Source organism: Solea solea, chromosome 16, assembly GCF_958295425.1.
Source record: "Solea solea chromosome 16, fSolSol10.1, whole genome shotgun sequence".
Lineage (NCBI taxonomy): Eukaryota > Metazoa > Chordata > Actinopteri > Pleuronectiformes > Soleidae > Solea > Solea solea.
The window spans coordinates 19,782,680-19,806,839 of record NC_081149.1 but is presented as its reverse complement, the minus strand read 5'-3'; the positions used below and the strand labels follow the sequence as shown (position 1 = coordinate 19,806,839).

Sequence of the window (24,160 nt, the reverse complement as noted above, 5' to 3'; positions counted from 1 at the left end):
CTGTCACACTGTCCTGACTCGTAAGAACTGAACAGAGCCATTGTTGATGTTATCAGTAACACCAGTGCTTTTCCTGCTAAAGAATGTCAAAATGACTGCTGTGAAAAAGGCCAATTCTGGTTTATTCTGAAAAAAAAAAAAGACAAAACTATTTATAATTTTTGTAACAAACTGTCACCTGAAATTCTGCTGCATTTTTGTGCTATAAGATGCCCATGATGTGAAATTAGACAACACACTACAATTGTTGCAACACACACACAATAAATAGATTTTCTTTTTCTTAAAGGGGCACTGAAAAAAATAAATAAAACTGTTTTTATCCGACTCTAATAGGATGTGAAATAAACAAATACAGTAGCATCATAATGATTTTAAGTTTATGCTTCATTTGACCAAGTGGGGAAAAAATGTGTGAAACCACCATTTAAGTCATGTAAACGTAGTGAATGATGACACAAGAGCTCTAGAGTGTCAGCAAACACACAAACCAAACAGTGGAACAGATTTACAGAAGCACCGCAACTAATTATATCATCAGTGACAAACAATTCTGACAGATTTACAGGGCCGGACCAAGCCTTTATGGGGCCCTAAGCTGAATCTGATTGGGGGGTCCCTTCCCACCATCTTGGAGTAGCCGGTGTTAGACTATTCGTGATACAAATGTAAAACTATGAATTGCATTAATTATAGTTGTGTTATTCACACCAAACCAGTGTCACTCTTGTTTTCTTTAAACTTAACTTAAAATCACAAACGTGGCCTAGTATTAATTTGCACTTTTGTATTCAAAGTGACGCACTAACTGTGGTGATGCTGAACTTGAATTAAACACGTAACCCAGTTTAATGACTTTGTTTTTTAAAAACTCACAACGGATATGCAAATGTGCACTTAATGAGCAAATCCTAAACTACAAAACAAAACCAAACACATTTTTTCATCTAAAGATGTTGAAATATGTTTAAATGTTTGTTTTTCTTCTCTACACACTTCTGGGGGTCATCAGGGGCTTAGTTCACTTATGCTTTATGCAGATTTATGTAGATTTATGTTGATTTATGTTGATTTATGTTGAAAGAGTTCAATGCACAATGATGCTAACTATTTTCTGCTACTTTAAAACTTACTAAGACTTAATGTAACTCAGAACTTCTGAAACTACATGAGCTACAGCTGAATTACAACTAATGTTAAAATTGACCAAAGTAAGGTTTTGTTTTCTTTAAAGTACTCAAGTATTTGAAAGTAATGTAGTATTTTGCCATTGTAACATCATGACAGGGACTATAGATGAAAACTAGCTAACTTTGGCTAACTCTGGTTTGCTTACAGAGGTATTAACATGCACTGTCCGTGTCAATCAATAAATAAACAAAACACTGATGAAATAGCTACATAATAAAACACAGAGCTCGTGCTTAGTGGCGATACAAACACAAACACAAACACAAACACACACTCACACTCACTAACTCACAGTTAGCCATGCCATATGGAGCCAGGCAGCATCAAGTGTCATGCCTGCTCCACACAATACACACCCAGTCGACTGTACCTGTGTGTCCTCTTTTACTCCACGATACTATCCCTCCATCATTTCTCTCCGCTTCAGGTTATTCCAAGGCAGAATCTCTCCATCCACGACTCACACTGGGGAGACATGTTTAAAGCATGTTTAGGGCCTGCTGTGTCAACTCTCTCCTTCCCTGTGTCATGAAAAAGCCTCACACTCAGCCCCCCTCTCCAAGACCAAAGAGATGCTTGTGAATATTTAATGGTGCCATTGTGCTTGTGTGTGAGCGAGTGAATGGGGAGTACTGGATGGAAGTCCATACCTTCTGAAAGTAAAATGGTCAGTCTGCCTGTCTTGGAACGCTGGGGGGGGGTCAGTGACAGCAGACGAACAGCAGGGCGGCGCCAGCGAAGGAGGCATCGCGGTGGAGTAGGAGGTAACGGACCCTCACTGGATCTTCATCAGCAGAGGAGACACTGAGGTGTGCAATAACATTGACATTCGATAACGTTTCCTCTTTGATGTGTTTAATAAAGATTGACGTGTTTTTTAATGGTACAATTAACGTTCAAAATGCAAATTGAGGATGGGACACTACAAATAAATAGCTTTTTTCTAGTCAAGATGGTGAAATTTTGTCTGTGCTCAGGGGAACTTGGATAGGATTTCAGAAGACTGAAACTTTGGTAGATGATGAAGTGTTTTCAGAATATTTACATCTCATTTCTGTCAATTAAGAGTGTGACTGAATTTGAGGTTGTGGGTTGACAAACAACTGAGGTCAAAAATAAAAAAGTAAAACCATTTTTCTAATGGTAACACTCCTGTCATCTGTACACTCCGGTAATGAAACTTCCACCTCTGGCCATCAAATACCTCAGCTACAGCCCTAAGAACACTTTCAGGGATAATCTTGTCTGGATTTGAGAATGTTAGTTGTAGCAACCTAAGTGATGAAACAAAGTGTTCTTATTTTTGAATTAATTTCAGAAACAAATCCGTGTCCAGGAATTCTAAATGAGGGGCTTAACTAAGCGTAATCTGAGTGAGATGCAATAATCTTATATGAAAGGGAAAAGGTTTAAGAATGTAAACACAAGGACTGATTTCGGGTTTTAGGGTCTTTATTTTTCCCAGTTTCTCTCTCTGACTCCATGACACATCTTCATCTTAAAAGGTAAAATTAATCAGATTCTTTTCACAATTAACTCAAACCAAATTTCTTTCTTTTGTTAGTTATCAAATACAAAATAAGAATGGTGTTGCTGTGTATCTACTGTACAGTGCTATTGTTTTTCTTTTTTCCATTTGAACTCCTTCTGCTGTTTCTTCTCTGTCCAGTCAGAAGCTTGTTTTACTTCTTGACGATCTGGATGACATCCTCATGCTCCATGATGTGTGTTACACCGACCCTCTGTGGGCTGTACTTGGTACTGGTTCCCTGGAAAACCCAACACAAAAACAACTGTTCATATGCACAATAGAAACGGTGTGTTTCAGAGGCACCACAAGGCAAATATTTGAGGCAGCAAAGCCACAACTGTAAATGTTCTTATAACCTGTGAATTATTCATCCGACATCAATAGTCAGAAAGTAGATTTAAATCGTTTATGGAACAAAGGTGAGTGAGTGAATTTTCAAAAAGGTCACTGCCTCTGAAAACCTGAACTTACCCAAACGAGAGCATATTTGAACTGACTCGCTAGAGTTCTGTGGATTCGATGGCACTGCAGGGAGAATGAAAATTCATGATCATTCATATGAATCATATGTATATATTATTTCTTTAAAAGTCCATTGTTTCATACACATGGGCACATGCAGTACTATAAAAAAAAAGTTAGGCAGGTGAGGAAATGCTTTCACAAATATAAATTCTAATTGTTTATTTTAATCACTTTACAGAATGCTGAGTGAGCTGACAGGAAAAAAAAAACCTTACTGAAATCAATATTTGGTATGACCACCCTTTCAAAACAGGATCAGTTCTCACAGGAACAGCTTTTGAAGCAACTCAGCAAGTACGTTGTTCCAAACATCTTTGAGAATTAACCACAGATCTCCTTCTGTCTCCTCGTGTAATCCCAGACACACTCGATGATGTGGATATCACGGCTCCCTACAGGTCATACAGTCACTTTCGAGGCTGCATTTCCTCCTATACAGTGAAGATAGTTCTTGATAACATTGACCTGCTGCAGAATAAATTAAGGGCCAATCAAACGCCTCTCTGATGGTATTGCGAACAAACAACCTACTGCTCCAGCCAAATATTTCAAATGTTGACTTCTCAGGCCATATTTCTACACCCCGGTTCTTATGTTTCCACTCATAGTTGAGTCGCTTGGCCTTATTTCCACGAAGACCCCTTCGAGCCAGACTTCTCCAGACTGCTTTGCCTGCGGGAGACCTTGCAGATATAGTGTAACTACCTTGTGTCTCGTTGCTGTACTCAGTCTGGCCACGGTGTCTGACCTGTAACACGACACCGTCTTCCACAACCTCACCATGGCAGCCTCACCCAGTTTTAAGCCTCCTATGCAGTGTTTTCTGTTTTACTTAATGATTGTGTTCCAACCTTTATACACAAAGTAATGATAGCACCTAAATTGTATATAACTGGTTAATCATACACCTGACTATAAAACTACAATTTACTAAGTATTAGTAATTCCGTAAATTGATAAAAAAAAAAAGTTATATATGTGAAAGCATTCTTACTTTATAGCATTTAAACACCTTTTTTAAACAACTTTTACAAAGTTCTGTATGCATGTTTTACATACCACGTGTTCTACACTTGCTCCTCTTCTCATAATGATGGCATCATTAAAGTCCGGACGCTCTAATTTGGAAAAAAAAAAGACATGGATACATTTTAAAAAGCAATTTAGCCACATGGACGTGCCACACGAAGGCCTGTTACACTGGATGCGTGTGGGGCGCGTGACAGCAGCAACCCCGCTCTGCTGCCTCTCACGCAGCGCTGTCATGTTCACTGGGTGTGTGTCTTCCTCCTCACCTACAGCAGAACTTATGTGCAGCAGTTTAACATAGTTAAACATAAAAATACACCCTGAAATGATCTAAATACTCCTTTATGATCAACTCAATACCACGACTCTTCAGTATGAGGCAGCACATCCTAGGGTGCTGCACATATTTCACAATAAAAGTGAAAGGCGTTTACTTTGAAACAGTTTGTGACAGATGCAACAGATTCAAATGCTGGAACTGTGGTGAAAGATCATTTCCAAATGTATATTTTTAGTGTGTAGCACACTGCTCATGGTAAAAAATAGATGACAGTTTCATTCCCAAAAAGAGCCAGTGTGAACGGTCTCATTAGTTAACACGTGTGACTAAATGAAAGGAGCAACACAGTGCAGCAGTAACATGCAGCACATGCATCCACTGTGAAACTGTCCAAATGAGCAAATGTACCTCCTCTTTTCTTGGTATAAATGCAAATCAGAGACAGGTATTCCCACAGCGTCTCCAAAAGGTAGTCCAGGTTCAATTTCATTCCACAGCTAAAGCACGTGAAAGCAAAGAAAGGCAGAAAAGGGGTTTAACGCATTTACACATGTACTGTTAATGCAGTAAGAAGACAACTTTGGGTCAAAGCAAAAATGATTTGCACACCTGATGACAACACTGTTAGGTCTGTGAGCCAGGCGATCCACTTCCTCAATGGAGATCTGATCCACCTTATTGTACACCTGGAAATCACACAAACAAAATTCCAAAAAGAGAGAATTAGGATTAAGGAATCTCGAGACTGATTAAATCGTTTTCAAAGAACTCAGAGAGTGATCACCCTAAACAAAAATGGTGGGCTTTGATTTACGTACATAAAGGCAAGGCATGTAAACTCTGTTCCCATTTATGACATCAATGAACTCGTCTGCCGTGCAGTCTTCCCTGAAGAGGACCTCTGCATTAAAGATTTCTGAGGACAAGGTTAAAGATATCAAGCGGATGCAGCATACGACTCAAGTCCACACAGGAAAAAAATACTTGATTTAACCTCAGTGATCCTGAGGTCAAATCTGACAGATTTATTTCATGGATTTCCAGGCTGAAGTCAGTTGCCGGCCATGATTTAAAACATGTTATTTTACAGTTGAAAATGAACATTTAGAGAAAGTTGTGAATTCCATGTGCTTACACTTGTCCCGAGAATTGTATCCCTGAATATATGATATACAAATTCACTAAGAGGGAGATGAACAGTGAACCATTCAGGTGTCTGCTGAGACTGTTGTTGGCTGAAGGATACTGTATTCATGAAGGATGAGCTGAACCAGCTTCTCTGAACACTGGGTGAGAGGAACTGTGGAGTTGAAGGAGAGGCCACCACCTTTTTTAGGCTGCAGAGGGGTGAGTAAAGCACATTTTTTTTTAATTTATGACAATCAATAATTCTTTTAAACAAAATGAAAAACTAAGATGACGATGGTTGTTTTCTTCCACTTTCAAAAGTATGAGACGACACCAAAAAAAAAGAAAATTAAAACTGTACCTTGAAATAAATATTTGGTTTCCTTCTGTTGAGTCTGATGCCCACTGTCTCCAACTCTCTCTCTAGAAGTTCTCTGGAAAAATTTAACAAAAGGCAAGAATTGTTTAAAAAAAAAAAAAAAAATACTAACAATTACCTTAAAACACTTTCAATGAACTTGATTATACACAAAGAAACTGAGCCTCACACACCTCTGAACATCTCCTTTGGTGGCATCCAGCATCATGATGACAACATCTGCTGTCCTGGCAACAGCAATGACCTGCCGACCTCTACCCTTACCTAAAAAAATGTCAAAAGGTCAGTATACCATATTCGTCTGGGGAGCTTGGTCTTTCTATTAAGTTAAAAGGGACCCCAGCTGCCTAACTGAGTATTTCTGACATGTAGGTCACCTTTTCATTAATAATCATTATCAGATTAGGGCTGCAATGATTATTCGATTAATCAATTACGATATTAATCGTCGACAATTTTGATAATCAATTAATTGGTTGGAGTTGTTTCTTTTTCAATAATGTTTTTTATATATTTGTCAGCTTCTTAAATGTGAATCTTTTCTGGTTTCATTGATCCATGTAACAAATAATAAAAACTGAATCATATCATGTAACACTGATCAACATTTTACGGATCAAACAAGTACTCGATTAATCAAGAAAATAATTGACATATTAATCGATTATGAAAAAAAGCCCTAGATCAGATTAAAACTTAACACTAAAATAGAAAATTTCAACTCTGCAGTTTCTTCACTCAGGTTTTCAAGTGAAATACAACAACTGTACCTTGGGCAGCACCCTCAATAATTCCAGGCAGATCAAGCAGCTGGATGTTGGCCCCTTTGTACTGAAGAGCAACAAGTAAGAAAGAGTGTAAATGTGACAACATGATGTTAATTATCACTATTTAAAGAGAGAACATGAGTATGTGTTTACCTCTATGACGCCAGGTATGCAAGTGAGCGTAGTAAACTCATAGGACGCAGCTTCACTGGCTGTTGACGTCATCAAACTAAGGAAGGTGGACTGCAGGACACAACAGACCAATAAATGTTAGTTCTTCACACATCCACTTGTTTGACAGTAGGATCAGGAAAAAAAATGACCCACAAAGACAGAATAATATAATCTAAATCATACAGGCACAGAACCAAAACTAATCACCCATCTTGACAACTTACCTTACCCACAGAGGGGAAACCAATTAGAGCAACACGAGCATCTCCTGATTTCATAACATCGAAGCCCTCTCCTTTGCCCCCCGCTGACTTGGAGGGCTCCAAAAGTTGAGATCTGTACTTGGCTAGTTTGGCTTTGAGTAAACCCAGATGGTACTCAGTAGCTGGGGGAAGAAAAGGGCATGTCACTTAAAACCCTTCTCTGCGAAACTTGACGACTTAAAATGACAATTTCACACATCGACTTTAATGTAACAGACAATGCACCAGTTAGTTCCTCCTTATAACGTATGTAGTTTTTAAAAGATTCTCAGTCATCTTCTGTAAGTTAGCTGTAGGCAACTGGACATGCTTGAGTAAGCTCTAGCAAGCAAGTGATGGATTGACCACCATTGTAACTAAAATTACTTCAAAATATGAATTGTTTCCAACAGGAATGATAAGTTTTAATTGGCACAGGACATAGAGCAATAAGGAAACGAACACAAATGCAGATGTTTCGATTAAGATATCGCGATGTGATTTGAAAACCTTTATTGCTCAGCCCTTTTAATAACACACACATTCACCGAGTTAATTTTCACCCATGTTAATCGGCTAGCTTTGTAGCTACTGCTTGCTTTCTTTCTTTCTCTCTCACCTTTGTTTTTCTGTGTCCGAGAGATTTCTCTCTCTATTTCTGCGATCTTTTCCAAGATCCCCATAGTGGCGACTCAAGTGATGCTACAGCTGCTCTGTCAAGGAGAGAAACATAGAAAACACAAACGTGTCACTCTCCACAGTTGTTAGCTTTGTTAGCCTCACAGCTAATAGTGCGACTAAACAATTGACACACCGAAACTGGAGCAGTAACTCAGCACGTAGACATTTACAAGAGTGTCCTCTATAAAATAACTGATGTCAAGAGGTTTCGATGTTGTATAATAGCAGAAACATACACTCTGAATGAGGCTACTCTCTGCGGCATGCACAGGTAACTCACATTACCAACCGGAACTCATTCCATCCCTGTGAACTCCGGGTGAAACAAGGAAGCGACCAAACTTCGGTTCCATTAGTCATAGCTCTGTCATCGGTCGTTGTGTAACGTTGTGTGTAACTGAGAGTTAGGTGTAATATTAAGTGTTTATACGTATAAACATGTTTTTGTAGACGTAGTGTAGATTGTCATCTGTGTCAGTATCGCCGCTTAGTCGTTAATTATCTAAAGTAGAGACTGGAGATCAAACATGGCTGAGTCCACAGGATCGAGAGGATCACAAGCTGTCAACCCGCCGGCGTTTGAAGGTTTCCCGTTCGCAGTGAGTGGCGGAGCAGCGGGGGACAGACCCGGTAAAGAGCAGGCGCAGATCGGCGAGGTGAAGAAGAAGCCGTGCAGAGCATGTACGGACTTTAAATCGTGGATGAAGCTTCACAAGAAACAGACGACCGCTGCTGTTGCGCAGGTGACACGAGGTCAAGGTGGTTCAGAGGGTTTTAGTAAGACTGAATTCTACAGCCTTGATGAATATGTGTGGGAATCACAGGGTCCCTGACGATACGATACGATACGCGGTCAACGATACCAACAATATCATGATACAAAGATTCTGTGATAATCAATATATTGTAAGAAAATCATAAAGCAATACATCATGATATCCGTCTAATTGAAGAAAACAAAACATCTTTGTTAAGCAGGGTGCGCAATCTTCATCTTGCGTGTATTTATTTATCTTTGTAAGTGTAACATTCAGGTGGAGTGAACATCCACTAGCCAGATCTCGCAATCGCGTCAACATAGGAGAACAACACATTTCCGGGGGAAGTGACAAATCATTGTGAGTTTCACAATAAAAACCCTCGAGTAAAGGTGTCATCATACAACAATATTGAACAATCTGTGAAAAGATAAAACCTGCAGTGTTTTGCTAACTACTCAGAAGTCCTCTGGAGGCGATAGAAGTAATGTTTGCTCTTTTTCTTCACATGTGTTCTAATCTAACCTACTGCATCTAGTATTTATTTATTACACTGATTTAATAGTGATGTCCAACACTCTATTGACTGATTGTCTGATTGACTGGATCTGACTTGGTATATCGCCCCTGCAGCCACAACCATAAATCAACATGACTTGACTACACTGCCTGTCTATTAGAATAGCTGACTCTGCTGTGTTCGTCTCCATGTCTAAATGTCTGTTTTCACCACCCAGGAGGTCCAAGCTGCAGATTCAGAGCCACCAGAAGAGCCACAGTGTCCGCTGGACAGAGAAGAATTGGGACGCAACACCTGGTCTTTACTGCACACCATGGCAGCATATTACCCCGACCAACCGTCCTCCACGCAACAGCAAGAAATGGGACAGTTTGTCAACCTTTTCTCCAAGTTCTACCCCTGCGATGTATGTGCAGAGGATCTCAGAGAAAGGTCAGCCCACACTGATTCTTTGCATTTAGTATACAGTCACATCTGTAGCCCGTCTGTGCTCATCTGTATGTGTCTCTAAATTATCCAGACTGGACATAGTTAGAACAAACAACGCTTTAGAAAAAGACAGATAATCAACACATAAGTTACAGAAATACTTTACAAAGAAGGGGAGACAGGTAGGTTCTGTTTTGGTAACTACTCGGAAAGACTGCAGTGTATTTGTTATTACTCAGAAGTCCACAGGGGGCGATAGAGTATCCAGCACTGAAGCTTTGAAGTGCCTGATTGTACCAAGTAGATCCACTTTTTTAAAAGACAACAACAAATCTGTGCATAATAACATTTCAGATTATTTTTCTGCAATTTCTGTTACAGCTGATATTATTTTACATAATGCTTACTGCAGCTTTTAAGGCAAAAACAGACGTTGGTTGTGACCTTGCTCTGAGAATGACCGCTAAAATAATATCCATGCTTTGAAGAACAGTTTAGAGCCACAAATCCTTTGTCTTCCTGTACGTTTTAGCACTAAAACAAATGTTCAGTTATGAGGGAATTGTTGGGTGACATATTTTTCCTCTCCACAGATTAAAAACCAATCAGCCAGACACCAGCAATCGCTATGCTTTCTCTAAGTGGCTCTGTCATCTCCACAATGACGTCAACATCCGGCTGGGGAAGCCCGAGTTCGACTGCTCTCGTGTGGACGAGAGGTGGAAAGATGGATGGAAAGATGGTTCCTGTGATTGACAGATTGTGTTGAGAGAGTGCTGAGGACTGAGTCAATATGTTCTTGTACCTGTCAGTGCCGACCTTTGAGGAGGAGGAACACCACAAAGTGGAGGTGAAGCCTGATGGAAGACGAGCGATAAATGTCATACGGTCAATTATAACTGATTGACCAATAAAACAGACGGCTACAAAAAAACAAAACAAAAAAAGCATTCCTCTTTATCTGTCCAGTAAGGGCAAAGATACGTTTCAGGGGACCTGATGTTTTTTTCAAGTCACTGAGGAGATGTTAAGGTTCTGAGTGTAGATTCTACATGGAGACTTTGGTGCGCACATTTTTTCCTTTGAATCCTGGACTGAATTAAAACTCTATTTTCTGGCCTTTTATTTTTAACTCTCATTTTACTGTGACTAACTGTTGTCTAACTGTGTGGAAAAATATGATACAATTTTGATTGATTAGATTTATCACTTAAATAAATCAAAAATAATAAAATACTTTGTGTGCGTTCTATAATGATGAATACAGACTGTTTTATAGACATTTAAAGGGATTGCCTCAGTCATATGTAGTGATACTTACAAATATCCCATGATGAGGAACTTATGACTAGACGTTTGTTGTTGTTGGCACAGAATCGCCATCATGAGTTTGCTTTCCATGTCGTGTTTTATTAGTTAACAATGTGTGAGGCTGATGTTTGATTCAGGCAGGATTTTGTTCAAATATTACCGAACCTTTGTAAAACCATAACCCAGGGTTGTACATGTGTATATGACATTTAGAAATAAGAAGTCTCAGTCACAGTGTGGTTTCTTTGTTTGAAATATAAGGGAAGTTAATTCTACAGTTCGAAAAAAGTCCTACTACATGCTCACACTTATTTGACTCACTGTATTTTGATTGGACTTTTTTTTTATCGTAATAGCAAAGATTTATTGACACTTTTTTGTGAGGCAGAAATAAAACAAAATTCCAAAGTTGGTGGAAATAAAGCCTCATCTCCAGAATTTCCAGTAATACAAACAATATGAAATCCCAAACATTTGAGTGTATCCAAGCAGTGATGATTCACTAACATCTCCCCCATTCTCCAAGCGTTTAAACCTGTTATGGTAGAACATGTGCACTATGTTTGATGATATCTTTAAAACTGGACACAAAACGTGTGCACTATATTTTGAGCCAAGGCTCCACTATAGAAGACAGCTAGTGAAGTCAAGTGAGGCATGAGCAGTGTAAACAGAGGTAGATGCAGAAACCATGTGACTGCCAAGTAGAAGCAGGTTGAGGTAATGAATCATAGAGCCGTAAACTGCAAAATAGCCTTGAAAGGGTCTGTGTATGTTCACCACACAAGGAGGAACACTATCGGGGTGTAAAATAACCACCTCCCCTCTGCTGTGGATATGGAAAAGTAAAACTGTGTTTGTCATGTCATTTTGAATAAACTTATCATAAACAGCTCTGGGGAAAAACCCCCGTCAAGCTCTGACATCAGAGATGTGGGGAATCATGACATCATCAGTATTTTCCTCTCAGTGGAAACAGTTACCATCAAGTCATCAAGCAGAGTGGCTACAAATGCACCAACACTGGTGGTTACATCACAATGAAATTCACCACTGACACTATTAATTCAGATTTTCATGTGATTAAAAAACAGCTACAGTTCCGACAAAGTTTTGACATGTATGAATGCTAGCACTATAGAACTATTCATCTTCTACTGTTTTATCCTCCACATGAGGGTCACACTGACATAGGGCAATAGGCGGGGTACACCCTGGACAGGTCGCCAGTCCATCGCAGGGCCACATAGAGACAAACAATCATCCACTCTCACACTCACGGCCAATTTAGTGTCCAATTTACCTAATCCCCAAATCTGTGTGTTTTGGACTGTGGGAGGAAACTAGAGAACCCGGAAAAAAACCCATGCACACACGGGGAGAACATGCAAACTACGTGCAGAAAGGACCTTGTTCTGACAGAGTTGAAAATCTGAGTCTTCTTGCTCCAAAGGCAAAAGTGTTAACCATTAATAGTGTCAGAATACATGTTTTCCAATTCTTTACAGCTTGCATTACATTGCACCATTGCAGTGTAATGATCCCACCACGTTGCACTGTGGGAAATGTAGGAGGATCCAGTATCTTTGATGCACAGCTGGGACTAAAAATGGTGGATACTGAGGCCTCCGCTTTGGTTTTGACTTTTTTTTCTTCCTTTTTTCAACATGTTTCCTTTGAGCCATTTAGTTTCATAGAAAAACAAAATGAATCACTAGGAAAACGGCTTTAAGGTGCCAACAAATTCATCGCCTCAGCCAAAGAGGTTAGGTTTTAGCCTGTCTGTCTGTGAGCAGCATAACTCAAAAAGTAAACACCGGATATCGATTACATTTTCTAGGGACATAGGTTAAGGCCTAATGAATAACATATTAGAGTTTGGGGATGATCCGGAGAGGCCTTGGCACAGGTTTGTGCAGAGTACTTTCTCTAATTGGTGGAAATAAATGAATAAATAAAGCGGTGAAAGCACTCAGAGAGCACAAACCTCGACAAGGTTGAACAATTTCCCACAGGCCACAGTGTCAGTACACTCACATCCACGTCAGCAGCAAAATCTGATAAGATCCAAACACACACTATCAAAACCTTCTTAGAGGACGTAATAAACAAACATATAAAGACAACAGCAACCACGACATCCTTGTTTACTGTGACATTCAGCAGTGGCCCAGCATCTTATATGGTGCCTCCTGTCATTTTAAATTTCCATATCAATCCTGTAGCGCGCGGGCACGCTGGCCCCGGCACGCTCGCTCCCTACCTTCACTCGCCGCTGTGGCCGCGCGCCTCTGGGTGCGCGCAGGACCCGTCCCTACAGCAGCGGAGCAGCAGCGCATCCATCCTGCCTGGAGCCGGGAGCGTGGAGCCGCGAGGAGCGCACACACACACACACGGAGACACGGAGAGAGAGAGAGAGCGAGAGAGAGAGAGAAGATGGACGGAGTGGGATCGTTCGGAGCGGGCCGGACTGGGTCCACCATTGACCCGATCACCTTCGCCAAACAGCCGCAGACCATCCTCAGAGTGCTGTCCTGGGTGAGCGTTGCTTTTTACGCGGCTGCTGAGTGAGTGAGTGTGCGTGTGAAGTGGGGGGGTTCTCTCTGTTGTTGCGGCGCGAGACTCGTGACGTGCTCTCACTGCAAATATAGTAGAGACCAGAAATCATCACAGATGAATTAATGAACATGTGTGTAAATAGAAAGGCTCCGTAAATGAGTATTTATGGACGTATGTCCACAGACGAGCGCAGTGCAGGGTGTAACCAAAACCCAGCCAGGCCTGCTGCTGCTTCTCTGTGTCCACGAGCGTCAAAACAGATGTTTTAAAACACTCAAACTGTCCGCAGTCTATTAAAATCCGTGTGTCAGTCAGTGTTAGGTGTGCATGGATCTGTGGAAAACGAGAAAAACAGATTTATATTCGTCAGCCTGCTCGTTCCCGCTGCTCGTGACTGTTCATTATTGTATTTTTTGTTTTATATATATATACACACACGCACGTATGTGTCCGTGTGTAATTGTGTTTTCGAATATACACACACACTCGATTGTGTTGTCATTAAATGATTTTGCTTTTGCTTTTCGCCAAACGGTCGTCGTCCGTCATCTCAGCCTCAGAGATTGGTCCGTGGACATCGTTACGCACGCGGGGCCACGGAGACGCGTCGTGCCATGACGTTTGATGTAGCGCGTCACCTCTGTGTGACAGGGAGAAGGTCCTGTGTAGCGGCGCAGAAACGTCTAACATACTGTGTACACACACACACAGACACACACACGCGCGAGAAATCAGTGTGAATCCATTCAATCTCGGTGAGTTCAAGACGCTGGTTTATGACCGGGTCCTCATCAGCAGGGCCGGTCCTGGTGTTTTGGTGGCCCTAGAACTGTCACACAGAGAGTCTGGTTTCCATGACTTCAGAGGACATTACATTGACTTAAATTAATTTCCTGGAGACTTACTCCGACCTTAGCCATAGTTTCTAACCCTTGCCCTAACCCTGACTCATCCTGACCGTAAAACATGTTTTTAACCTTGTGGGACTTGCTTTCTGTGTAAAAAATCTGGCTGTTTAAATAGAATTGCATTCCCACAACATTAGTATATTAATACCTGGACTACACACACACACACACACACACACACACACACACACACTAGCTATAGTACAAATTAAAGCTGCACTAGCCAGGACCATTAAAGATACAACATATAACAGTGCTGCATTAATACATTGAATTTTTACAGTGTTACAGTAATGCTTAAACAGTCAGTTTAACATCAATGCCAGTAAGGACCAACTACTCTCTAAAATAGTGTTAAATTTAATTATTTTGGTGTTAATGAAATTCTAAAACAGTTCATTTTAAAACTGTTTCAGAGTGTATTTAACACTTTTAGTGTTATGTGAATACTAAAAGTGTTAAATTCAACACTAGTCAATTGTGGTCCTAATCCTAATCCTATATAGGATAATCTGGTGTTAAAGTGACTGACTTTGACGCTGCAAATTTCCCTGTGAAAATAACTGAAAGTAGTGAGTAGTGTACTTAATATTTCTATTAAAGATAATAGATTAAGGGACAGATTTGTGCCCCTGATTGGAGGTTATTGTTTTTTTTAATCTTCATGGATGATGGTTAAATTGAGTAACTTTCCAAAAATCTGAAAAAAATATTAAATACTTGTACACAGTACACTGAATCTTTATGACATTGCTATTGAGTACAATTATATTGCGATATACATTAACCCAGTTTCGTTATCCGTCCAATACTGGCCAAAACCACTGGAGCCGATATTGGAAAAAATGAAAATCTAATACAATCCATAAACAAATGTGAAGTAAGCGCCTCAATGTGCACAGGCAGAGAGCCGTGTCATGTGACCAGGGTGTGCGTGAGGACTGCAAATAGAATAGAATAGAAAGCTTTAGTTGTCACTGCATAGAACAAATAACGTGGTCAATTTGTGAAAAAGTTTTCCTTGCAGTTTGAGCATGACGTTTTAATTCTGAATGGGTGGCAAATGCATTGTCATCGTCTGAGGCATTTATTAACAGCGGAGTTGTTTAAGAGAGACTGTAATGGACTGATATATGAATCAGCAGGAATTGAAGGTAGTCATATCAGTATCAGTTTCACACACAGAAAAAGTGGCATCTCTAATAATTCCACTTAGTTATGCGTTAAACAATATAGGTCTCGTGGAACAGCCGAACAATAGGAGGCTCTCTCTATCTCTCTCTGAACTGCCCTGTGATTGGTCAAATACTGCTGTGACGCTTCAGATGTACAGTGTTGTTCTTTCTCAGATCACATGATTTATATTATGCTGAAAGGTTATCATGGAATTATTGATTACTAATCCCGCCAAAAAAATCTCACCTACTGTGAGAATCAGAATCAGTAATTATATGTATGTATATATATATATATATATATATATACTGTATATATATATATATATATATATAATAACAGTTAATAAATAAAAAGTAGGTAAAATGAAAGAAAATACCCCTTTTGAAACAGATAAAAACGTGATCAATATAACAAATAAGAACATGGGTAGCAGTTAAACAGTGTTTAAACTATTGCTATGTGTAGATAATGTTGTTAAATGGAGCAGTTATAGAGTTTGATATTAGATAGATATTAAGATGAAACAACACATAAAGAAAATGTGATCACGAGGCTCCTGAGTGATTGCTCCATGATCGACTGCACAGACCGCTTCATGACGGGGGCCGTCACGCTTGTCATACGATTAATACTGATGTATCAGAGCATATAAGATCTATGAAATAACTGTTGCAGCTGGTTACAGCAAGTTAGAGCTTTGTTATACCAATAAATACACATTTATACGGTCCAGCAAGCTCAGAGAACAACCAGGAGTCAGAGATACACATGCAATTCACTACCACTTTGTTTACTGTACGTCATTTATGAAGAAAATCAAACTATTAAGCAAATGAGGGCAGTAGACACACAGTGAACCCCGGAAGAAGTAGATTACAGACGAGACGGAGCAAGTATGACAACGTGAAAACAGTTAATAACAAAAACTGAGCTCAATGTTATAATTCTTTCTATAAAACCTTACATTTGTCGCATCATCGGGGCAGTTTCATTAAAAGTGGCTGTTTGTATTTGCCCTGTTCATACCCCCCACATGTGATTAGTTAAAAATGTGGACCTGACATTATCCCATTGTGTGCACCTCCATCATCATATGACCCAAACCCCCAAGTGTGCGTGCTTTTCTATGCATGTGTGTGTGTGTGTGTGTGTGTGTGTGTCACATGGCTCTATTCTGCCGTGGAGTGTTTCAGTCAGCTGACCAGTGTCTGTGTGAATCCAGAACACAGGGAGGAAGAGAGAAAGGCAGAGACTTAACTAGGGAGTGATCAAATACAAATATAATAAAGAATAGTATTGTTGATAAAAATAGGATTTACTACTGGTTTAAAGAAAAAAAAAAAAAGATGTTACCACACCAGCTATGGCAGCCTTCATCACATCTCCTCTTTCGGTTCATAGTCTGCCTCAGGACTGTGGGATTCTTAAAGGGAAGTGAAGCATCCACGTCTTCTTCAGCCAGTCACAGAGAACGAGAGGGAATTAGGTTAATGCTTTTGATCCGAGCACGATCAAAGAGACGCTCGCTTGATGCTGCCACATTCCTGTTTCCAGTGAGCCTGAAACTATGTTTGTGTCAGAGGTGTAAAAAAAAAATGGTGTGAACAATGAAAAGTCTTTAATAAATAATTGATAAGTTAAATTAGCAAAAAGACAAAAGGGAAAACCGCAAACCGCAAAAAAAGATCGTAAAAAAACACACAAAAAATAAACCCCCCCGTCTTTTACCTTTTTTCCTGTCTCGTCTTCCATCCCCGTCCACAGATATTTTCCCTGGTGGTCTTCGCCTCCATCGTGAACGAGGGCTACGTCAACATGGGCAGCGAGCGTCTCCACTGTGTCTTCAACAAGAACGGGGACGCCTGTAACTACGGCGTGTTTGTCGGCCTCGTGGGCCTGCTCGCCTGCTCCTTCTTCTTCCTCGTCGACTACAAGTTCTCGTCCATCAGCTCTGTCAAAGACAGGAAGAAGGCCGTGATGCTGGAGATCGGATTCTCTGGTGAGGAGGCAGTATTTACAGACACAGGTTGAGATAGTGTTGTTTACTTTTTTGACATTTACTCATTCAAGTAATGTAAGTACTGTGCTTCGCTACGTTTTAAATCACATCATATTTTTCTTTTATTATCACTTCAATTTGTGAAGGTTTGCCTTTAATTAAAAACAATTAACATAAAATTTGTGATTAGCACGACACAAGCAAGAAAAAGTAACTAAGTAACTTTTACTCTGAGTACATTTTAAACAAGCTACTTTTTTTCACTTTAACTTGAGTACATTTTAGTCCAAACGTACCAAAATAGTGGTACTTTTACTTGAGTATTATATTTCAGTACTCTTTCCACCTCTGGTACACTGAAGAGTCACATGAGCCATAAATAGTGTGCTGGCTCGTGCTTGGTTAAGTTGAAATGCTATTTAAAAAATATTCCCCTTAAAATACCAACGTTTCGCTCACTTCTTTGTTTCAGGTGACTGCACTTAAGACAAGAGAAATGAAACCTGTAAAATGACATTAGAGGTGTTTGAGAAAATGTGAAAAAAGTGTTTTTAGTTTCTGAAGGGAACAAACAACCACCGTAGGTTATTTCACAGGTACAAAAAAACAAACAACACCTCACCTTTTCTGCTTGTGTTTGCAGGTGTATGGGCCTTCCTGTACTTTGTAAGTTTCTGTTTCCTGGCCAATCAGTGGTCTCGGACCTCGGCCGAGGAGCTGCCACTCAACCAGGGCGCAGATGCAGCTCGGGCAGCCATCGCCTTCTCCTTCTTCTCCATTCTCACCTGGGTAAGAAAGTACAGAGGCATATAGTTACAGAAGGCACCCGCTTGCAAAATAATACACATATCAGGGAGGAGCTGATACAATATTCTATCCTCGAGATTCTGATATTGGCATCAGTGTCAGAGACAAAAAGGTGGCATTAAATGATCCCCAATACATACAGTATATAATCAATGGTCTTAAATGGCCTTTTGAGATACAATTAACAGGATTAGTGTTTAATTCAAAGCTTAAGCAACTGGCTGCTTGTTGTATACTTCATATTATAAGTACAAACGTGGAATTGAGCTTCTCATTTTTTTACTTTATTTCTGGAAAAGTATGTATACTGTTTATAAACGACAATTTAACATTATTTATGCTGCCTCCTTAATCTGAAAACAGGCTCTGCAAAATGATCAGATTGAATAAAGGAGCATTTGTGTTTATTCTGTAACTGTAGAAAGTCAAATTATGAGCACTAATATTTGCTCTTGAATCTTTCCATGGATGCTTTTTTGTCTGTGCTTTCAGTCATAATTCAACCTGTTTGCAGCTGCGTCCCTTTACTAGCGCAATATTGCACTTGCCCCAGTCCATCTTGACTTAAAACGAAGCACTTCCTTTGTGCAGCATGGGAATGTCCCAGGGCAACACAAGAACTAAACACTGCTCCACTGAGAAATGCAGAGATGAATGTGCAGCTGATCATGTGACAGTGGTTTGGATAAAAGGGACGTTTGTCTGTTTAAAAGTTCTATTGTTTGAAAATATCTGGTTATAGAAAATCTCGCTTTTCTGGTGCTTTATGGAGAATGGCTGTTTGATATTTTTTTTTTTTCATCTATTCCCCCCCCCCACACACACTCTGCTGCCTCTGTAGGCTGGTCTAACAGTGCGTGCGGTCCAGAAGTATCTGCTTGGCACAGACATGACCCTCTTCACCACGGAGCACATGGACGGCGGCGCACCCACCCAGCCATACCCCTCCAATTCACCAGGAGGCGGCAACACTGAGACCACAGAGACCTACCAGAGTCCGCCATTCACTGAGAACAACGCAGCACCCACGTACCAGGTTCCCATTTACTAAAGATAGACCTGATGGTAGAAGAGGAAGATGCGGAAAGTTTTAAGAAATATTGCTTTCCGTGATGTAACGTGTGCAGTTGTTAATATGTTGATCTGAGCAACTGTTAAAAAAATGGCCCCTCCTTCTTTGTTTCCTCCTCTTGTTTCCGTTCCCTCCTGAACATTCCAGCTTTTGTCAGTACTTTTCTAGACCTGTAACGATGTTTGACTTAATTTTCCTACCTAAAAGCAAAAAGCGGTGTCCTCTGATCAGAACAGAAACAGAACACGAGAGGAGGGGACACAGAAGCCGAGGCGACTTTGCAGCATTCAAAAACTATTTTGCCAGAAACCTAGATAAAGGAATTAACATTTGAGTGAGTCCACCACAAACACACGGCAGAGGGTACTCACATGCGGCGCGCATTCATCTCGCTCTCGTCATTCATTCAAACAGTCACAGGGAGCGTTTTGTTTGCTACAGTACATTCGGGGTTGTTCCTCCATCTTTCATGACGTGTATGGAATCTGCATGTTTTCCGCAAATAGAGATCAACAAAGTGCCATACTGTACTGTGTGTGTCTCAGACAGTGACTTAATTTAGTAGATTCTCACATGCTGTAAAAAAGAAAAAAAATGATGACAATGTTTTGTGACTGAGTGCAATATCTCACATTCTTATGTAGGTAGGTTATGTGCTGTAGGATACAGTAGGAAGTTACCTAGATCAGTCTTATAAAGCGCTGTCTCAAATTACTTACTCGTCTTTGAATAGTACTCACTAACGTCTGGCAAATGTGACACACTGGAAATGTCTATCTAAATTGTTGAGCTTCCCCAGGAGGGGGTTGCAAGACGTGGCCGTGATGTGGTGTGTAACGAGGAGAGGTGTTCATCCATAAAGCTCCCCAATTTATATATCTATATTTATTAGTATAAATGCTGTTGTATCATCCTTTCAATACATTTTAGTCTTCCTTAATATTTTTGAAATCTCCTGTTTCATGGTCTCCAAAAAAAAAAAAACCCAAAAAACAGTCACAATGCAAACAATTATTTTAAGCGCTTTGACACAATCGCTTCACGTTGTGCTGCTGGTGCTTCGACTCTTAGGGACCGGTAGCATTTCTTCTGCACGTGCCAATTTTAGAAAAAAGACTTAAAATATGAATTCAAGAAAGATCTAAAGACAAGTAAATGTGCAATGACCAAAAAGAGACTAGACGGACCACCGAGAGAGTGCAAACCTCCGACAAGGCTCGGTTTCTCAAAATCCTGCATTCGAATCAATCTGAACACCAGAATTAAATATTATTATCTTTTTCTCGGGCCATAACCTACATCCCAAGAAATCTGTCCTTTACTTTATGAGATATACTGCTCACAGACACACAGTTTGTATGTATTAATTAAGTTCAGGGTTCAGGATTTAGCAGTTTGTGCATTTCATTCTCTCCTAAATATCTGACCTGAGCTGGTGGTTGAGTGGGTACTTTGTTTAAAAACTGAGGTGTTAACTTTCTTTCAGGATTTTGGGTTTGGGAAAGGGTGCAATGTTGGGTTGATTTCCCAATTCTTTCAGGTTTTAAAGTGTATGTTAAATCTGTGCAGTCAAAGGGCTACACAAACAGACACGGACGGACGGACGGACGCAGCCAAAAACATAACCTTCTTGGGGGGAGGCAATGACGACAAAGAGACTTTAAGTGAACATGACTTACAGTGTGGGGTCTTGCTCCTGCGCAGGAGGGGGTTGGAGGGGTCGGCTTTTACTCCTCTGCGCCCATGGGCTCACTGTCTCATAATCCATGCATGGTGCCAATGTATGTAGTGTGTTCTTTGAGACAGTGCCGTATGTTGACAGTCGTGTTTTAAAAATGGAATGAGTTTCTGGGTGAAGCCAGGTCCGTTTACGTTTACGTTTTAGAAGCTGCCAAACTGCCCTTTGTTCTTATTGCTGTCTTTCAAAATACCACGTTACTACTATGTTAGTTAATGTCAATGGGGTTTTATGTGATCACAAAGCAGGGAGGGGGCGGGGGGGAAGGGGGAGTGGATGGATGATTTGGTTTCAGTCTCAGGCAAAAAAACAAACAAAAAAAAACAAACGAAGTGTGGGATCATCCTGTAAATCTGCCATTGAAGAGATGGGTCAGAAAGAATTTGTTGCCATGGTGACAGGGATAGGAGTTGGGTGGATGCGGGGCGCTCATGATGTAGATAGTAACCATGCCAACTATGTCAGTGTGTAGCAGTGTCTCTGTGTCGTGGTTCACATACACTCACCATCAGTGAATATGTAGTTTTGGTGTGTGGGATGTGTGTGTGCCAATGAGTGTGTGTGTGCGCGTGTTTCAGCATGCACGAGCGACGTGTACATCTGCGTGTTTGTTTGTGCGTGAACACGTGTGACTGTGTGCCGTCAATTCAGTTCAGTGGAGCATAAAAGTTATTTTCTTGAACGTGAGTTTTAGTGCAGAGGAGGAAATCGTACGTGCGTCTGTTTTAACGTTGAATAATTTCCACCAACTATCAACTCTTTCTGCAAAATATATATATTAGTGTCACTATCAGCATTTTATTAAATTTAAAGATACTTTTTTTTTTATCTTTGATGAACAGAGCCAAATACAAGACTTTTATGTTGGAGTGATTTAGTTGTAGAATGCTTTGCCCGTTTTATCTAAATCCAAGTTAACAGCGTGCTCTGCTGACCAGAGATGGTTCTACAAGACTGAGACAGCCAAAGCTCTCCGTTTTCAAAAGTAATTATGAAATTAATGCATGGAATTGTTTGTATAGAAATCATTATATATATATATATCGAATACTATGTAACGCTTAAGTTGAGTCCAAAATGTGTCACAGAGTGAGACTGGCCAGCTGACAGGATTCCTTCACGTGTTATATTAATCACACTCCATGTGCCCAAAACTACTTTGTTTCCTGAGTGACGTCATCTCAACCTCATTGTCATTATATTGATTGCGGGAGTGTGTACGTTTTTCTTTAAAAAAAAATAAAATAAAAATACATAAAAAAACTGCCCTTAGAGAACCTGACAGGAGCCAAACTCCATCAAAATGAGACGGCAGAATCCAGGGCCTGGAGCTGCAGGAGCATTAATGGGAGGAAAATCAGCTGTGGTCGAGTCTTAAATGGTGTAAAACCTCAGCACGTTGGTGACTTTACTTTACCTCTAATGAAAGCTATTAGTCACACAAAACAGGAGACTCTGTTATTATAATTTATCACCAGGGAATTCTGGCACAGGATTCTCAATAGGGCAGGAGGAGTTTGTTCATCGGACCAGAGTGGCTAGTTTTTAACTGAGGTGTTAATTTCTGGAAGGAAAGAGTACAATGTTGGGTCCTGGACTAGTAGCAGTCAGTTTGTTTTCCTAATACTTTCAGGTGCTTTTCAAGTGTATGGACGGGTTAGTGTTAAATCTGTGCAAACGTCTATACTTGTGCTTTATTTTCATGTTTTTCTTCTTATCATATGTTTTTAGATTTATTCTCTTTATTTGTCTGGCATTGATTCATCATTCACTGCTCAAAAGCTGTTCCCTGAATTTCACATTTGTGAGTTGAGTTGAATTGCCCAAATTGACAAATAGGTTTGGCTTTAAAATATTTACACGCTCAAAAATGCAAAACGTAAGATTTACCATACAATTAAATTAGGTTATGGTGAAGACTTTGATGAAATCTATATAATATATTTTCACTCCCACATTTCCTCTATTTAATTATTTGTAATTAAATAGTTACAGAGTCTTTGTGAGTTTCCCATAGAAAGGAATCCATTTAAAGTATTATGTATGTACAACATACTGAAAGAGTCCTTTAAATGTTGGGCTTCTAAGTTGGGTAGTTTGGGGTACTGTCAGGTCAGGGTGTATTATTGTTCTCAGTGCTTCAGTCTCTTCAGTCAGTGTGTTAGATTTAAAAAAAAATTTTTTTTAAAAAAATACTACAAACATTCTGTGTTTTGTGCTCTGGACCATGTGGTATTGGTTGATTGTAAAATACAGTGTTACTGAAGTAAATGGAACCTGTGTGTGATGATGTCCAGGGTCTGCTTTGCCCTGTATTAATGAAAAAATAAATAAAGTATGATAATAAAATTAATTTAGTAATCTAGAATGCAATCTCTGTTGGAAATACTTTGAACACTCTTGAAGGGGCCTCAGCACCAAAATTAACATTTGATTTCTGTTAAGACTGAGAAAGGGTTACGATAATAGTAATGCTTTCTAGTTTAACACTTGTCATGAATGTTAGAATATCTTATCCCATATAACTGATGATGAAAACTTAACCGCCCATCAACAAGGTAACAAGTATACACTGACTTTGGAGTGTGCTACCCCTCGTACATGTTTCTTCTGAGTTGTTTCTTCTTGTTCTGAAGGTGTTTGATCTCTTCAGTGTAAAAATGCTGTGTACAGAGATGTGTGTCACTGTCTATTACCTGAATGTCTCTGGACTGCAGTCTGAAACGTCACTCAAAATAAAAATCAAAACATGCTTGGGACTGCCCGTTTCTGTTGCACCACTTTCAAAAAACACAGCAGCTCGGTCGATTCATCCACCCGATTCATACACAACCTGTGTGAATTAGAGAAGGCAATTAAACAGGAAATTCTGCACAGTGGAAATGCTGTCAACATCTCTGAAAGTAGACATTGTGTTACCGCAAGTATGCACATATTTTGATTTGAATAATCT

The 24,160-nt window shown here is 39.9% G+C and overlaps 3 protein-coding genes across 8 annotated transcripts; 2 read left to right on the top strand and 1 right to left on the bottom strand.

Moving 5' to 3' along the window:
* Nucleotides 1–2,625: 2,625 nt before the first annotated feature.
* Nucleotides 2,626–8,337, bottom strand: drg2 (developmentally regulated GTP binding protein 2). Of its 6 annotated transcripts, none has more exons than XM_058654374.1 (14): nucleotides 8,208–8,337; nucleotides 7,866–7,959; nucleotides 7,229–7,389; nucleotides 6,984–7,073; nucleotides 6,834–6,894; nucleotides 6,237–6,327; nucleotides 6,046–6,118; nucleotides 5,803–5,893; nucleotides 5,375–5,472; nucleotides 5,166–5,242; nucleotides 4,965–5,053; nucleotides 4,307–4,365; nucleotides 3,194–3,247; nucleotides 2,626–2,960 (listed from the first exon to the last, which is right to left on the bottom strand). In XM_058654374.1, the coding sequence occupies exons 2-14, from the start codon at nucleotides 7,927–7,929 to the stop codon at nucleotides 2,874–2,876; spliced, it is 1,095 nt and encodes a 364-aa protein (XP_058510357.1). In that variant the 5' UTR covers nucleotides 7,930–7,959; nucleotides 8,208–8,337; the 3' UTR covers nucleotides 2,626–2,873. The 6 variants fall into 6 exon arrangements, with proteins under 6 accessions (XP_058510357.1, XP_058510356.1, XP_058510355.1 ...); XM_058654373.1 differs by having other exon boundaries at nucleotides 7,866–7,954; nucleotides 8,164–8,248; XM_058654372.1 differs by having other exon boundaries at nucleotides 8,164–8,240.
* A 117-nt stretch (nucleotides 8,338–8,454) lies between these two features.
* On the top strand, nucleotides 8,455–11,220 carry gfer (growth factor, augmenter of liver regeneration (ERV1 homolog, S. cerevisiae)). The gene is made up of 3 exons (XM_058654378.1): nucleotides 8,455–8,670; nucleotides 9,423–9,637; nucleotides 10,228–11,220. The coding sequence occupies exons 1-3, from the start codon at nucleotides 8,455–8,457 to the stop codon at nucleotides 10,388–10,390; spliced, it is 594 nt and encodes a 197-aa protein (XP_058510361.1). The 3' UTR covers nucleotides 10,391–11,220.
* A 1,994-nt stretch (nucleotides 11,221–13,214) lies between these two features.
* On the top strand, nucleotides 13,215–23,959 carry syngr3a (synaptogyrin 3a). The gene is made up of 4 exons (XM_058654377.1): nucleotides 13,215–13,483; nucleotides 17,356–17,590; nucleotides 18,234–18,379; nucleotides 19,239–23,959. The coding sequence occupies exons 1-4, from the start codon at nucleotides 13,382–13,384 to the stop codon at nucleotides 19,446–19,448; spliced, it is 693 nt and encodes a 230-aa protein (XP_058510360.1). The 5' UTR covers nucleotides 13,215–13,381; the 3' UTR covers nucleotides 19,449–23,959.
* The last annotated feature ends 201 nt before the right edge of the window (nucleotides 23,960–24,160 follow it).